The sequence below is a fragment of the Mercenaria mercenaria genome, chromosome 4 (genome assembly GCF_021730395.1).
Source record: "Mercenaria mercenaria strain notata chromosome 4, MADL_Memer_1, whole genome shotgun sequence".
In the NCBI taxonomy this organism is placed as follows: domain Eukaryota; kingdom Metazoa; phylum Mollusca; class Bivalvia; order Venerida; family Veneridae; genus Mercenaria; species Mercenaria mercenaria.
In genome coordinates this window covers 58196679-58214301 of record NC_069364.1, presented here as the reverse complement: position 1 = coordinate 58214301, position 17623 = coordinate 58196679, and the positions used below count along the sequence as shown (strand labels likewise).

The following is a 17623-nucleotide window of genomic DNA, read 5'->3' as shown; positions in this document are numbered from 1 at the left end:
GTCAGTCTGAAATATTTTTTAGAAGAATATACCGAAATTAATATATTTTATGTTCGTAACAAAAATTTGGCAGCCACATTCTAACCAAGGCCATTATGACCCATTAATTTAACACTGCACGAGCTAAAATGTCTTGCAATGGTCGTTTCTCATTGCAGTTAACTAACGCGGCCCTGACTGGATGATACTGTAAAGAGCTGAAGCTAGGATAAGAAATATTACAAGTTTTTTCAAGTTTATTCATAGATCTATATATTCCACTGGACTTTAAGTCCATGGTGGCAAACATTTACATAATATATGACGAACAGTGAAATATATATAAGTGGATAACGTTTGCAATTGATCTAATACAGTGTGTAATAAATATTCAAAAAATAAGGTAAGCTCTATTTACTCTTGATTATGTCACATCAAAAATATCTCTCAAAATTATTCTCAAGTACCTACATACAACTCATTGTGTTTTACGGGCTAAAATGATTATGATTTCTAAAATAAGTCTAAACAACTTGTCAAGATTTTTCACCTGAACGCGCATAGCTGCCATAAGGTAACTCACAGAATTCTTATACTGTTTTATGATGTAAATTATCATTTCTTACTTGTAGCCATTTACTTTTGTTAACTTACACTTGTTCCTGAGTCGGTTAAAAAAGCTCATCAGAGCTTATGGTACTTGTAATTGTCTTGCCGACTCAAAACAAATCTTATCTTATCTTATCTTACCGCCAACAGTCGAAAGCTGAATTAATCAAGCGATTTCATATTGGCCTAGTTATTTGTCCTCGGGCCAATACGACAACCCTTGGACAAATAACAAGGCCAATATGAAATTGCTTGATTAAATAATAACTTTATATTATGTATATCTAAATTGTTGGACAATATAATGTAATTTCAAAAAGGGAGCTAGGCTATTGTTTTAAAAGACTAAAGTATTCAATGTCTTGGAGAGTATATATTCATACTCTTGACCTTTTAAATTTGTTGAAATATAAAACTGACAAGTTAGCGTAGCTCTGGGCAGGTTAAGACATAACACCAGGAAAACTACATCTTAATTTGGTAATCAACAGTCTGGCCGGTGCATATAAAAGGTCTATGTACTAGATATTCAGGCGAGGCGAGGCGGCAGAGCCACCAACCGTGGTTCTGCCAACGTAAGTCAAAAATACCATTATGCCTCATTAGGTTTTACAAGTCTGGTAACACTGGTGCCATGTGGCTTTTAGAGGCCATTACGCTACAACAATATTCGTCAATGCTGAGAATATGGCAAATTACTCTATACCGTTACGAAACGTACGGGTGAGCAAAATAAGTGAAACTTAACATTTATTTGCTAATATGCTATTGTAAAGAAACATAAAATAAGCTAAGTGTCACATTTAATAAACTTCATTTGTGTCAATAGGTAGATACTATCGTTTGTATAGACCCAAGACTCTAGACTCAAAACTGCCGCACTAACCTTACCGAAACGAAATGTAAGGTAATAACGGTCTAATAAATTAGACTTTGTATATATAAAATAAAGGAGCCGCGTAGGACTACATATAATATTCTACTTTGTTAACATGATTTTTATTAACATATAGTTCCAACGTTGTAAAAAAACTTACTTTGTATTGTATGAAAGCATTCAAACAGAGGCGAAATGAAATAAAGTTTATAATTGATTAAAAAAAAGGGAGACTTTTTACACATATTTTTGAATTTCTTAGACACGTACTTATGAGAAAAGTACTTAGTCACTCCCGCTACATGCATATACTAGTATAAACATGCAATTTAAAAATCAGTCAGGGGAAGCGTACCTCGGATTTCTCCCTTTATTAAAAATATTTATTGACCTTGTTTACTTTGCATCTACACAATTATCAATTCATTTCTTCAGATTTTTCATCATATTTCGTTCAGACTTGCTATGATAAATCACTGCAAAGACTTTAAGCACAACTGCATGGGTTTCTCTAAACAGTCAATATCTCTGCCAGTTATGTTTTCATACCTACAGAAAAATAAAAAAATGGAAAACCAGAGGCCGCCCAACACGACATAAATGAAAATGTTGCAGGCTCGGTTTGATTGAGCCTGTTCATGAACGCTAATGGAAATGCAAGCTACCATCCACGCCCTCCAGCCTCGGGTTGAGCAGAACTCAACATATGCACATGTTATAAGTATCAGAATATAATTTAGAGACATTAGCAGATGTATTCATACAGCGATGCACATGGAACCTTTAATGATATTCAGAGTGCAATTCGATGATAAGCGAAGTATGGTCCCCAGTTAAAAGAAAGGCTTTTCCCTAAACCAAAAAACAATGGGCGGAACGAAACAAATTGGAATTTAGAGAGGGAATCTTAAGTTATGGATCCTGCATATCACAGAAACTGTCAAAAGACAAAATTAAAAAGCAGGATTTATTTAACGAAGGAACACATTTGAACAAGTCGATCTTCCATGAGGCTCTCAGCAATACATACATTTACACAACACATGTTACAAAAACATGATAAAAAGCAGAATAAATTATGCAAAGTATTTATCTCAAGAGCTGCTAGCTACTGGGAAATTTACTCCATTGTACATATAAGGATTTAAAATGTTTTGAGCTACTGAAGTTACATTTTGTATGTACTGGGGTAACCATTCTAACGCTGACCCAGAGTACAGAAAAGTTTTTCTGAAAGATTCACTATTTGGTTAGGGCCTATAAAGTTGGAGACAAGAGGATGACCTTAATGTTCTAGAATGAATAGCAAAAGCAAAGTGAATGGATCTTTGAGATACCATATATGGTTTTGTACATGAGAACTGCTTTAAATAACACTGATCGAGGTGTGATTAAACAATACCCAAAAGTATTGGAACTACCAAAACCGAAATCTTCAAGCTGAAAAATTAAACAGCTCACTAATATAACATAAATCTCGTGCTGATCGAATTATAACAGCTTTGATTGAAGGAACGGGGAGCCCTTTTACTGTCTCGCCACACGGCACAAAAAATACTCCGTAGAAAGAGAAGGTTAATACAATTTTAAACAAATTTATATAAGATTTACGGCCAATAAATTCGCATGCCACCGTTGTTCTGTATATTCCATGCGCAATAAGCTAGTTTCCTCAACCGGATCCGATTGTCTATACCGTACATAAATTGTGTAACCTTGATTCAGGGCTTCATCAATTATTTCACTTTTATGTGATCCATTCCGACAGTACTCATTAATTCTTGCGAACATATTCTCACTTCGACAAGTGCTTCCAAGATATACAGCAACGCGCTCATATCTGGATTTTCCCAATGCTAATTCATAAATGCCACAGTTTTCTTTGATATATCTACGCACGTTGGTATTCCTGTAACCAGGGCCATCACGTTCAACAAACATTCCCTGTGGTATAGGAGACATGATTTCAATCCATTCACTCCAGTTACCAGGTATATAGCTGTCCCTGTAGTTCTCTCTAGGTCTTCGGCTACTAGTAGACTGAAAATGAGACATTTAGGTAATTCGTAAATCAACACAAAACAATAATTTATCAAAATTATTTTAATGAATCTATGCGAGTAATATCTGTAATCTGTATTTTAACACAGGGAGGAAGTTCATGGCATGATGATGATATTTAAAGTACGTACTATGATATCTTAAAAAAATGAGCTTTAGCCGAAAATGTTACTAAGTATTATTCATGCAAGAGTAAATAAGATATTATATTTAATACCGTTTATGATAATTAGTTCTATAAAGTCACAAGCGGATACTCACTTCTGTTACCATGCGGGGTAAATAATATATCCTTTTAAATACATGTATATTTATTGAAATGTAGTACAGCTACTATTCAAACAAGATATATAGTAAAAGCACTACAGAATTAGATATACAATGGACAGTAAGTTTACTGGTTTAAATAGTAAAATTTACTAGCTTTTTTCTTTGTGTGGACCAGTTATTCAATTTGGCACTCGGATAAAAATTCTAAATAATCCATCTAATATTAACAAGAAGACCGCGATGACCCTAGAACGCTCACCAAGAGAAACATTTCTGAAAAAAAATCTTTGACATTCAGAGAGAAAATCTTGCCGTGTCTCAAGGTAGCCATTTTTCACAAAATTAAATACAGACTACAAATAAATATTGTAAGTCGGTATATGACAGTATAATTACTTTGTTATTATGTCAGTCAATAGCATTTCAGTTTTTTTACAAATCAAGATAGTTTCAACAATTTTAGCAGATGGTTAGATGTAAAGAAAAATACACAAAATGATTGTATATACGGTGAATTGGAAAGAATGCCATTATAGAATATGAGATATTACAATATTACAAGTACAAAGTCTGGATAAAGTGAAAACAGATACATTAAAAAGGTGTATTTAATGTTGAAATAAGATATTATGGATCAATCTAACAGAACAAAAACTGTTGTTCATTGTTAAAAGATTTATTGTGCATTCTTGCTTTTCATGAAGTATGTTTATTTCAGACCGTTGGAGACTCTACGATTTTCTTGTATAATGTAAGACAAAGAATAAACGATCAGTTTTTACAAAATTGGTCTGGTAGGTAAAATCATTACAGCAGCATTGTTTTACAGATATATTTCGAATCACAGATTTCAGCAATATTTGGATATTGTTAATGTTAATAAAGTTCGTATTTATTTATCACGTTTACGTTTATCTTCTCATAGACTGTTCATTAAAACTGGCCGTTTGACCATACCTGTAAGCACCCCAGTAAACGAACGAAAATGTAACTTATGTAACAAATTGGAGGATTAATGTTATTTTATTTAAGAATTTGTTTTGTACTATGATTTAAGAAAACAGTTTATACCAGTCTATTATTTAAGGCGACCAAATAGCAATTTATGGAATTTATCATTACAGAAAATAAACGTGTCACAAGAAACTTAAGTGCATATGTAGAAAAAGCATTTGAAAAGCAGTTAGAACAAGGCAACAGTTTTCAGAAATCAACATCTTACGTTTGTATAAGATTAGTAACTGAGCCATAGTTTATAACAATATATAAAGATGCTAATAGACTCATTGAGTGTATGTATACGCAACATTACTACGTTTGGTAGATACACGTTTATTTCGTTATATTGTTTCAATGCATAATCTCTATGAATGAATATAGTAAATGTTTACTTATAATTATATAGTAAAAATATAACGTTCTGTATATCTAATGTATTTATTTGTCTGGTGTTCGTCTATTGGCGACACATAAATATATAAAAATCCAGACGTCACACCTTCCTAGTTTTGCTTTCGAGCAAGACGTGACTCGACCTGGAATTTTAGTTGCTTAAGAGATGACAGAAATATTCGTGAAACCATTTCTATTAGGAAATATACGTTTTGTACATGTAATATACAGAGCGATAAAATTCAAACTGCGTGAGCATTGGTATTTGCACGTATACTGAGAATGTTTTAATGGATAGAATGTTGTTGGCAGATATATTTGTAAAACAATATCATTATTATGAGAAATTACATTACTATGAAAACATTTTAAAGACAAATCACGAATGAAATATTTTAGCATTATTGTTATACACAACAGTCACCAAAATTTGATTTCATTAGATAAATCCTTAATACATTTGGGAAAATAAGGGATCTGAGTTGACTAATTGCAACGTTTTGAATGGCTTTAATTGGTGTCAGACGATTGAAACATTAGGAATTCTTACTGGACTTTGATTAGAGAAAACAACACTTAGTTAACAGTCACTACTTTTATTGTGTAGAGCAAGCGCATGTTTTTTAATTAGTATTATAACATCTGCAGAATCTCAAGGAGTTGGTTGGAGCCCGAGCACGGTAGGACATTCATTACTGTAGTTTTAAGAAAATTAAATCGAACTGGACGGTAGAAATGACAGCAATCTTTTAACTAAGTAACGCCTGTCAAATTTTGTCATTAGTTTTCACGATCTGTCAAAATTAGTTTTATCTCTCAGTTCTTCATATGCATTGTTTTTGAAAGAAACCTGGTAGTTAATTGTAATATGTAACATAAGAGTACATTCCATATCAATAATTGTGCTATAAATTGTTTTGTTGAACTAATTGAAGTCATGTAATGCTACTTATAAGGGTATCGAAAATCGATCTTGAATGATTCCTTTTTGATGGGTTAAGAAAAGTATTACAAAAAATGTAGTTTGAATTTTTGGGGGAAAAAAAAGAATATTTTTATATATTATATAGAGGATATTACATGAGTGTCTTTTCATATTGAATTTATTAAACGAGTTGAATAAAATTATAAAATGCGAGGCTCTGCCGAGCAATTTATCAATTTTATTCAACGAGTTTAATAAATTCAATATGGAAAGTCACAAGTGTAATATTCTTTTTATCACATGTTAACCTTTCTTGTCGAAACATCAAAAAATCGACTTTCTTTTACTATATAAACAAGACAATTTGACCGACGTCGCCTTTACTATAAATGACGTCGACGTCAAAGCTTTATTACACTAGTGTATTATCATTTTTATTTAATGGCTTTATTACACTCCCGCGACGTCAAACATGTGATAAATATTGTTATATGTCTTTCACCAGAAATTCAAAACGTGTTACTACCTTAACACTGCGGTAAATGCTCTGGTTACCTAAATGAGGTATTGAGATCTTGCAACTTTGAATTTGTTTCCTATTCAGATAACAGTATAGGGTTACAAATATACTACGGGACAATCTTGTAATCTGTATTGACGCTTAAAAAGGTATTCCTGAAAATAGCATCGATAGCTGCTTCTGACTGAAAGAAAGCATAGTAAAAGTTTGGCACATACAGCAAAAAAAGTGGCAAGTGCTAAGCAGACGCTTAAAAGACCACTCAACATGGCAGACAGAAAACACACAAACAAGTAGTTGCAAGAAGTTTCTGCAGACTAAAATAAGTACAAAGTTTTAATAGCAAACATTCCTTTCTCAAATTATATCTGCAAACAGGAATAGAAATGTGATACTTTTCTTAATACATAATCGATTTGGGGATGGAAAAGGGAGGAGTGAAAGAAAGTCATATCTATGACCAAAGATAATCAAGCAAAACTTTAAAAAATGACGTATTAATTGTACCTATAGTAAGAATTCGTTATTTGTATATTTTTCTAAATGTCAAGAACAAAGATGCGGTTGAATGCAACTTTATAATATGTGATATATATGGAATAGTTGATTTACGACGATTCTTGCTTCTGGTTATTTGAATGATCAATTGCTTTTTTCATATTACAAATTAGCACCCGGTTATTACAATTCTACAATTACAGATCTAGTAACGAATCGGACGTCCTTTTCCCTCTTTTTATTAGACGACAATTTAGATCATGTTAGAGTGAACGTTTTAACATATTTAAGGATCTTATTATATGGTAGGATACTTTCGACAACATGTACAAAAATAGAACCTGTAAAACATCTGTAAAAGACCTGTAAGTGAAAAGTGACAAGAAATACCGTGTAAAGCATTCACTAAAGAATACAGCTGTAAAAAGTCTAAAAGTCGAAAGTTACAGCTGTTAAACTTTCATGTCTCAAAACTACAGCTGTAAATATATGCTTTGGAGGGAAACGCCGTTTTTAATATATTTTGGTAGGATACAACTGATGTTCAGAGAGACGCCACATCTTCTAAAATATTGGATATTAAAAGAACCAATATACAGTTGTAATAGGAGCTGTATAAACAAAGACAGTAAGTATTTCTTATACAAAATGTACATATAAAGCTGGTAAATGTGATGGAAACAACAACAAAATTGTAATATGTTTTCATGAAAAAAAGATTTTATAGACAAAATTTAAGGCATATTTCTACTTCCTAATTGTTTGTTGATTTTTGAAATGGCTAGACCGCAGAAATTCTTATTGCCCTTTACTTATTAGGACATTCATTCAGCCTTGTTTGTAGTAATGGTTACCTTTTCTTTGTAATTACTACTCATTCTAAAACGTTTTGTACCTCTAATTTTGTACACAAAGACATGTCTTTTACAAATGTAAATATCGTACAGGAATGAGATGATAAACAGAGTGCAAAGCTCAAGGTTGTACTAACCAGGTAAGTATAAAACAGTCTGTTAAAACAGAGTCAAACAGATTTCCATAGTGTCTTGAACTATAGTCATCACCATCTGATCTTTGTGGAGACTATCGTGTTTTATTTAATAAATATCTTCCTTTCATGTATCAATGTGTTTTGCTTGATTTCTCTTTAAATATAATACAATACATTAATCTTACTTTACATCATTCCAAAGAAAAGCTAGGGTGGTAATGGGAACTTTTTATTTTTGTGTTTATCGATTAAAATCATTGTAAACTGATGCAAACAAAGTTAGTTTTGACTTTGTATTTAAACAATTTTCAAAATGTTTCATCGGCCATAAAACGGACAATATTGAAGATATCCTAAAATAAAACTTGATGTGTGTCAATAAAACAATCTTTAAAGCACTTGATGTGTATTTCTAATCAAATCAAAGTTCATAACTCTGGTCTGGCGGCTGAGTCAGAACACTAGGTGCACAACCTAACATGCTTTATAACAATTCTGTGTGTTTTTTTACTTTCCAGATTACATGGGACACGGACTTCAATGCCCTTTATACAAATTTTTGACTAAGCCAAAAGCATATTCTTGATTCTGAAGAGTGAAATCGAAATCAAACTCAGGTGCACATATTCACATGCTGAAAAAATATTTCTACATGGTTTCATGACTGTGCACAACTTCTCATGTTGGATAATATTCCTATAATGTGTCACAATCCTAGGTCAAATACTTCTTAAGATATATGCTTCACAAACGTACAGACAGAAGGACGCACCGACGAACAAGAACAACTCTATGTGTCCCCCACATAAAAAATGGAGTTAGGGTCGGGGACACAAAGAGTTCATACAACTGTAGTCAGGGGTTAGTAAGATGTATAGTATTTATCTTAATATTGCGAAATAAAGTCACAATTAAATAAAACCGGAATTGCTGGATTTAACATAAGTTTAATGATTAAGACATTTTCTGGCCAGGCATTTTGAGGCAAATGAATACATGTTACAAAACAGCTGTTCAGTTTATACATGTAGTTAAATGTCAACAGAACCAAAAACGTTTAAATGGGATATGAATATAGAGAATAACAAGCATAAGAAAACGTTAACGCCACAAGAAATGGAAGCGTATTACACTATAGACTATAAGTGTCCTTACCCCTATGCGATACGCCATTTTATGAATATCTGTAAAAAAAAAAAGAGTTGATAAACATAAAATGATAATACGTATCTACAGTTTTATCTTTCAAGGCAAAATTGTATGTTTTACATATGTCATGGCTGCTGTATTTGTGTTTTGTATAAGTTTTAATTTTTTTTCTTTATTGCCAAGATATTGGTATTGCCTATATCGGGGCATAAATCACAAAATTGCGGGTTTATATTTATTTTGTCTGTGTCTTTTTTAATTTCGTTTCAGCATACATAGTTAGAAATTATGTACCTATTTTCTCGGAAACATTTTTTACTGACATGAAAGATATGTACATACAATAGATAAAATTTACTTGGTCATCTCTTATCATAGTTGTTGTTTTTAACTGTTTATGTTTGTACATACATACTCATGCATATGATTGATAGTGTAAGGATCGGAGGCCTAAATCATACTTAGGATTTGATTTTATTTGATCTGATTACCCAAAAGCATTTTTCTTAAACATAGTGAGATGTATTGTTATAACTAGTCACAGTATTAACAATTGTCTACTGCTTACCAGATCCAGTGTAATCGTAATCAAGAGTTATCATAATTATTTTTTTCTGAAAACACGATAACGTATTAATGCATTGAAATTATTCAATACTTTGTTATGTTTGAGTAAATGTATCAATATTTTCTAATTTTTGTATTATTACACTTGTAGCAAAGCCACCAACATCCGACCCTAGAGATCCTTTGTCAAATACGAGTATCATATTAACCCTTTGACAAATACATACATGTTATTTTACCTTGCAAATGGACTACATTAGGTCTATCATCGTTAACACTCACTTTATTTTCAATACACCGAGTATCAAAAATATCAAGTAGATTTTGTAAATCAGTTGCAGTTCTAAACTGAGGACAGCATAATCTGCACAGCACTTACAATGAACTGAATGGGAGGAATGACCAGTATAAATCAATGACTGATATTGTGGAGGTTGTGATCAGGGAAATAGAATGCACAAATCAGGAAGTAAGTAAAGGAGCAGCCATTATCCCATAACAGCACCTCCTTCCCCCCCCCCCCCCCCCCCCCCCCCCCCCAGAGGCTATCTTACCCCTATTGCCGGATACCAGTGCTTAAAGCCTTACACGGTACGCCCAGATGGGCTGCATATAGAGGTTCGAACCCCCTGGTTAATGGTGTTATCACTTTTTTTTTTTAATTCAACACACTATCCCATGAGGTTACAATACCCATGGAGCATTTAACATGTAAATTAGATTTGATTAAGGAACTAGAGTAGATCAATAGGGTAAAAGACAGATTGCTTACATAGTTTCATTTAAGAGATAATATTTAAGATATTCTTTAAACTGACTCGCGATTTCTGATTTCATAGGTTCATTCCAAAACTAGATCATGATATATAAACACATCAATACTGTTACACTAGATTATGATGTAAAAACACATCGAAACTGCATCCAGCTGGCTTACGGAAGGTCGATGGTTCTACCCAGGTGCCCGCTCGTGATGAAATAATACAAGGAGGGGCGCCTGGGGTCTTCCTCCACCATTAAAGCTGGAAAGTCGCCATATGACCTATCATGTGTCGGTGCGACGTTAAATCCAACCAAAAAAAAACTGTAACACTAGATTATGATGTAAAATACATCAAACCTGTGACACTAGATTATGATGTGTAAACATATTGAAACTGTCCATTTTCAGACCGGAAGTAGCGCATTTTCGATTAATTTTCCTGTCGTACAACTTTAGAAAGATGATAATAAGAAATATAAATATAACATCTAATTTTTATTAAAAGTAAGGTAGACCATGTTCCTAGAATTCTACATTGAATGTTTTGAATACATTTTTACGATAAGGAACAAATGAAACTTCACCTGCTTTGCCTTTAAACCATAATGAACTGTTATATCCTTTTAAATGATAAATAATTATAAATGATCCGAACATACAAGTTATCTGTATTTGTTTAGTCGTACGCAAGAGGAAATATACACACAGAAAAAACCTGAAATAGAACACGGTAAAATGTATGGCTTGATAAATCAAATTTGTGATAACATAATAATAGTACTTAAATCTACACGTTCATTGTTCTACCAAACCCTGTATAAATTTACCAATATCTTAAACATCATTGAAAAGTGCTTTCTAAGAATTAAAAGTACTTTAAGAACAATATGTTGTTAATGACCTTTCAAAATTTCCACAAAGTCTAGTAAAGTCATCATATCATTTTATTCAATTTACGACTTCAAACCATTTTTTAAAAAGTCACAAAAATGACCTAAATATCTAGAATTTACAAACGGGAGAATAACGTTATGAAGGTAGAAAATGATAACAAAAACAAAATAATTTCATTGAAAAGAGCATAACTTTTTATGTTAAGTGAAACGTCAATATTTTTATCTCTGTTTTCCGAAATAAATTCGTTTCATAAAAACAAAACGTTTTTGTGACTTTTTGAAAATGGGATGAGGAAGTAAAATGAATAAAATCATATCATTGCTTGATAAGATTTTCTTGAAATTCTGATATGTTATAAAGTATTTTAAGAGTACAATAATAATGTAATTTTAAGATACAAGATACTGGCAAAATAACAAATGGCGGATTAGCTGTTTTGATCAGTATATATTAAACTGGTATCAAATGAAAATAGCTGTCTGCGATAGACAACAAATAACCACGTTACCGAGCGGATACTAGCACCATTCTGTATGATGGATGTATATTAATATTAATGATGTGTTGTGTCGATATATATATAATACCCAGACGATCTGACCTCAGATATTTTGACTCGACACAATATATATATATATATTGTTTGTTTTGGGTTTAACGCCGTTTTTCAACAGTATTTCAGTCATGTAACGGCGGGCAGTTAACCTAACCAGTGTTAATGGATTCTGTACCAGTACAAACCTGTTCTCCGCAAGTAACTGCCAACTTCCCCACATGATTTATCAGAGGTGGAGGACAAATGATTTCAGACACAATGTCTTTTATCAAATCGTCACGGAGAACATCCGCCCCGCCCGGGGATCGAACTCGCGACCCTGCGATACGTAGACCAACGATCTCCCTACTGAGCTAAGCGGGCAGGTTCAATATATATATATATATATACGACGAATGTTTAGTTTGCTCAGGGCAAGAAATAGTAATAGATATGTGGTATATACCTAGCATCTGAAAAATTGTGCCACAAGCCCAACTGTCCGTCTGTCCGTCCGTCCGAAATTAAAAATACTTATAATTCAGAAAGTGGTTTAGCTAGAATCACCAACCCTCATATAATTATTCCTTGCTAACAATTAGTGTAATCCCTCTTGACCCAGTAAAAGCAGAGCTTTCCCCCTTGATTTGGTAAAAGAAACCCGAAAATGATTCTGATTCAATAAGAATTTTAGCTTAAATCACCAAACCTCACAGAATTATTAAATAGCTTACTTTTAGTATTATTACCCCCTTGACCCAGTAAATGCAGAGTTTTCCTCCTGATTTTTTTTTTTAAATAAAGATTTTTTACTGTATCTAAGTAACCTTTGGGTGGTTACACAAATGTAGATCACTATAGAGCGGTCGCGCACATGTAACTCTTATCAGGATCACTTTAGTATCCAGAGTAATTGTACTTCAGTTGTTTTAAAATCCATGAATTCCCATATAACAAAGTAACTCATTGATGGATCTTCGTGAAATTTAATACAATACAAATGTAGATCACCATAGGGCAATGGCGCGTTCACATCTTTCATCAGGATCTCTGCAGTTGCAGAGTTATTGCCCTTTAATTGCCCCAAAATTCATAATTTCCACAAAACAAAGTAACCTTTCGATGGAGTTTCATAAAACTTAATAAAAGTATAGATTACTATAGAGATTTTCCACTTGATTTTGTAAAAATAGGAATAAACAAACCGGAACACAGTCCTTTTATACATTATTTGTATATATCATGTAATTAAATCTCATTCAAAATATAGTCTCCACATTCACAAAAACATCCTATTCGGCAGTGGATACAAATTCACTGATTTTTATTGTACTTTCCAGAGCGTTACACAGAGTTTCTAATATATTTTGGAAATGCATTCCTGTTCCATCTATATAAGGACCTTATTTTAGCGCCGCAATAGCTTCTTTTGGTACAGTCAGCCGCCTTTCCTATTCTGAAGCTGATGGATTTGTACTTCTTGCTACGAAAGCCGCAAACTTTTAAACTCAATGCAAGCTTCTTTCGCGGGACTGGTGAACCTGAAGGTAATTTTAACGAACAGACGGTCGTCTTGTCCTAAATTTGCAGTGCCACAAGTGATGAAATATTTGTATTACCCATGTGAAAATGAAAGTACATGTGGAAAAGTAACTTTGATTGTTCTCGATTTATTTTCTTTATAGGTTAACCTGATATCCACCAATTGTAAAAGATTTGATAAAGCTATTTCGTTGTATCGGATGAAAGCATTGAATGCGAATAGAACTATAGCCATAAACATTTTTATGGTAAGATTTCGGATGTTTACTGCAATGTAACCTTTAGTTTGTTTAGTGGTCGGCATTAATTCTCCCGCATTGAGAGTACACACGCATTGAATGTACACTATTAAACCTATGTTAAACCTAACCCTAACCCCCAGTCAGTATATTGTGCACTCAATACGTGCGTACATCCAATAGAGGCGATGTAATGTTGGCGTTTGTTTAGTACGGTAATAGTGAGTCGTATGACAGAACTCGGCGTTGTGCCTCTTTTAATAAGCCCGAGGCATGAAAATTATGCTTGCAAGTTTGTGCATATAACTTATTCCCTAAAGGTTTGTGGTGATTGATTTAGGGCTACATAAAACATCAAACTTGGCAAGAAGAATTCTTGCAAACAAAACCTATATCAAGTTTGTTTAAATGAATTTACGTTACTATATTTTAGGGCTATAAGAGCTAAAAAAAAACAACTTAAATTCCTTCTTTTCATGAACCGTTTGATATATCTTAACCAAACTTGGTCTTTAGCTTCTTTAACTGGACCATTCCTAATTTATATTGAAATAGATACGTTTGACTACACCCTGTAACTGCCAAACATCAAATTAGAAAAAAAACTTTAAACAACTTCTTCTCATAAACCTCTTGTTCATCAAACTTGTTTAGAAGCATGATTGTACTGACCTTCATCAAATGTATTCAAAAGAATCTGCTTTACCACATTTAGGCACTTCAAGAATTAAAGAAGAAACATCTTCAAACAATTTTTCTCATGAACAGCTTGGTAAATCTTGATTGATCTGTCTCAAGTTTGTTCAAATGCTTCTGCTTTGCTTGCACCTAAAGGCTGCTGGAGTATAATGTAGCAAACCCTTTTGGAAATCCTCTAAACATAAAATACTTGATGATTTTTCACCAAAAGTGGTCTGTAATATCATTAATAGGCCCTTCCCCCAGTATGTTCTAATAGTTCTCTTGACTGAACTGTGTTGGGAGATAAGAGAAGGGACTGCCAGGACTAAAACAGAAGAAAAGAAACATTTAAATGACTTATTCTTATCATGTATAATTTGATAGATGTTCACATATCTGGAGTGAAGAATCCTTGCCTGAATGCTTGATTGCACTTTAACTAAAGTATGCATAAGCAAAACTGTAAAACATTTTTTTTTATTTATGTTTCGACCTTTAAAATTATGAAATCACTCAGTTACACATAACATAACAGTTTCAGTTCCTTTTCCTCATTTTATTTTCATATTATGTCATGGATATATTGGAATGTAACGTACATTTTCTCTGTGATATTCATAGTAACAAGAAATATTTATTCTTTTTGTAGCCATAAAATCCCAAGCTGCTACATTATCGACCAATATAGAAATGTTTCTGTAGGACAAAAATGTTCCTGCTTTTTTAATCTGCTCCCCATGATGACCTGCTGGATCAAACTCCATTTGTAGTTTTTATTCTCGAGTATGCCCTAATCTTGACCCTGAACTGACTCATCCTCAAACAATACGGGTCATAAACTGACTATAGACGTTTGTTAACCATATGCATTCCCCGGCTATACATCTTAAAACATTTTTCAATTCAAGATCACTTCGACGTTGACCTTTGACATTCTTACTCCTAATCGATAGACACCATGTTCTGACTATAGACAATCATAGGCAAACGTATTTTTCATCTATTTATATGAAACTACGTTTAGTCTCAATGTCATGACCTACTGACCCACAAAACAAAAACAATTTTCCACTGAATACAGCCTTGAAAACCATTAATCCTAGGCTAAAGCATTCTCCAATGGTTTGGAAATAAACAATTTTCAGTCTAGAGGTCATCGACTTTGACCTTAACCTGAGCTGTCGCAGAAGAGACTGTCTTTAGATTACTTTTGAATTCAGTCCCTATTCCTAATTATGGTGTTAAGCAAACGATTTGCGATTTAGGAAGCTAACTGGCATTAACACTCAACATGATAAGAGGCTCTGTCTGGCAAATTTTATTAGCTGTGATACATAAACCCCATAAAATGTTGCACGGGGTTCATCTCCATTTAGGAGAGGGAAATTGACAATATCAAAATGACAGTCATCTCTCTTATCATATAATTTCGTAGTTATAATACCACTATCAATAGACAGATGTAAATCTAAAAAGAAGCAATTGTATCATCATTGTAGGCCTTATTTAACTGAATCTCTCTAGGATATACATATAAGCCCTCATAGGAGAGGAGGAAAATACGGGTAATCTGTGTTTAACAGGATGGTATTTTATGGGGAGTGAGCATCATTCTGTTCGGACTTGCACCAGTTACCTCATGTTCGGCTGACTTGAAAGCCATTGTTACGAGCTTAAGATGGTTTCCCCAATTTCTGTAATTTTCGTGGACGTAAGCACTTGACAAAGTACTAAAAACAAGGACAAAAGCCAAACAGGAAGAGAACAGCCGCCCACGGACGTATCGTTATGTGCAACCGTAAACACGTACGAAATGGCTAAGGACATGAACACTTTAAAACAAATAGATGCAATAATAACATAGATAAAAAACATAAAGAAGGAACATACAATGTAATAGGGAACCACCTTTGAACAGGCAGTGGCAAAACACAACTGGAGACCATTAGAGACAAAAGCAGGCAGTACATTAGGCCAGAGTGGTTATACAACTATTTGGCTAAAAGTTACATATACAGTTGAATATCGTTACCTCGATATCGGTTGGCTCGATACTCCGGTTAGCACGATGTGTTTGAGTCGGTCCCGATTTTTCCCTATTTATCTTAATGTAATTATTTATCATTAGCCCGATATGATTAGCTGGATATTTGTTTAGCTCGATGAGATTTTCCAGTCCCGTCAATTTACCTTACTGTTTTTACACCTGGTTTCTTCTATATCATAGCTTGTCAAAAAATATCCATGTTATTGGTAAGGTGTGAAAATCAACATATTGTTGTCCGTTGATGTATTTATTATAATCAGGCTTGTTTGTTTTGTTTGTTATTTAGTCTTTATTCCAGTTTAAATGTTAGCGAGTTTGCATTTAATTCTCAATAATTAGTCTTATAAAACAGTGTGCAAGCAGCAAAGCTGTTTTCCAATATAACAACTAATTTTGATTAAACATTTTCTGTTTGACGGAGTGAAAATCTGTCATTTAGGACTGAGTAACAATATGCGTATTCAACTGGCAAATTTTCGTTATCGAAGCACAGTCAAAATGACTACCCAACTAGGCACATTACTGCTGCATTCAGACTTGTTTCCAGAAGAAATAATAAAATGCTAATGTTTAAATGTATCTTTTAAAAAATTAAAACGTTGTAGGTATGTATTTAATTAAGACGATTTATTTGTCAATAAAATTAAAATCGTATTTACGTTTTATATTATTTCTTTCCCCTTTCAAACCCTCTGAAACAAAGCGTTGGATATAATGACAATATAGACGTCCGACACAAGTACAAAGTAGTCCCAGATAGTCGATATCGTTGCGACGAACTTCGGATACGTCGATGCAGTTTTTACAGTCCCTTGAATATCGAGGTAACGGTATTCGACTGCATTTTAAAACCGAATATATTCATTGTTCGTTGTATAAATCAATACACATCTTTTGTCTGTAGACGTAGCGTGTTTTCAAAAATAAAATGCATTCCAGTGTGAGGCTACATCCAGTATATATTTATCGAGTGCCATTTAATTAGTTTCGGAATCCTGATTTATGAGTTAGTTGATATGGAACTTGTCGTTCTTAAAATCGTTAAATAGGTCATTTTTACAGTCCATATATAGAAAATATT

General features: G+C 33.2%; 1 protein-coding gene across 1 annotated transcript; it reads right to left on the bottom strand.

The window, feature by feature from the left end:
* Positions 1 to 218: 218 nt before the first annotated feature.
* LOC128556398 (uncharacterized) lies at positions 219 to 11332 on the bottom strand. Its single transcript, XM_053541400.1, has 3 exons — positions 11186 to 11332; positions 9278 to 9306; positions 219 to 3505 (listed from the first exon to the last, which is right to left on the bottom strand). The coding sequence occupies exons 1-3, from the start codon at positions 11256 to 11258 to the stop codon at positions 3062 to 3064; spliced, it is 546 nt and encodes a 181-aa protein (XP_053397375.1). The 5' UTR covers positions 11259 to 11332; the 3' UTR covers positions 219 to 3061.
* Positions 11333 to 17623: the final 6291 nt, after the last annotated feature.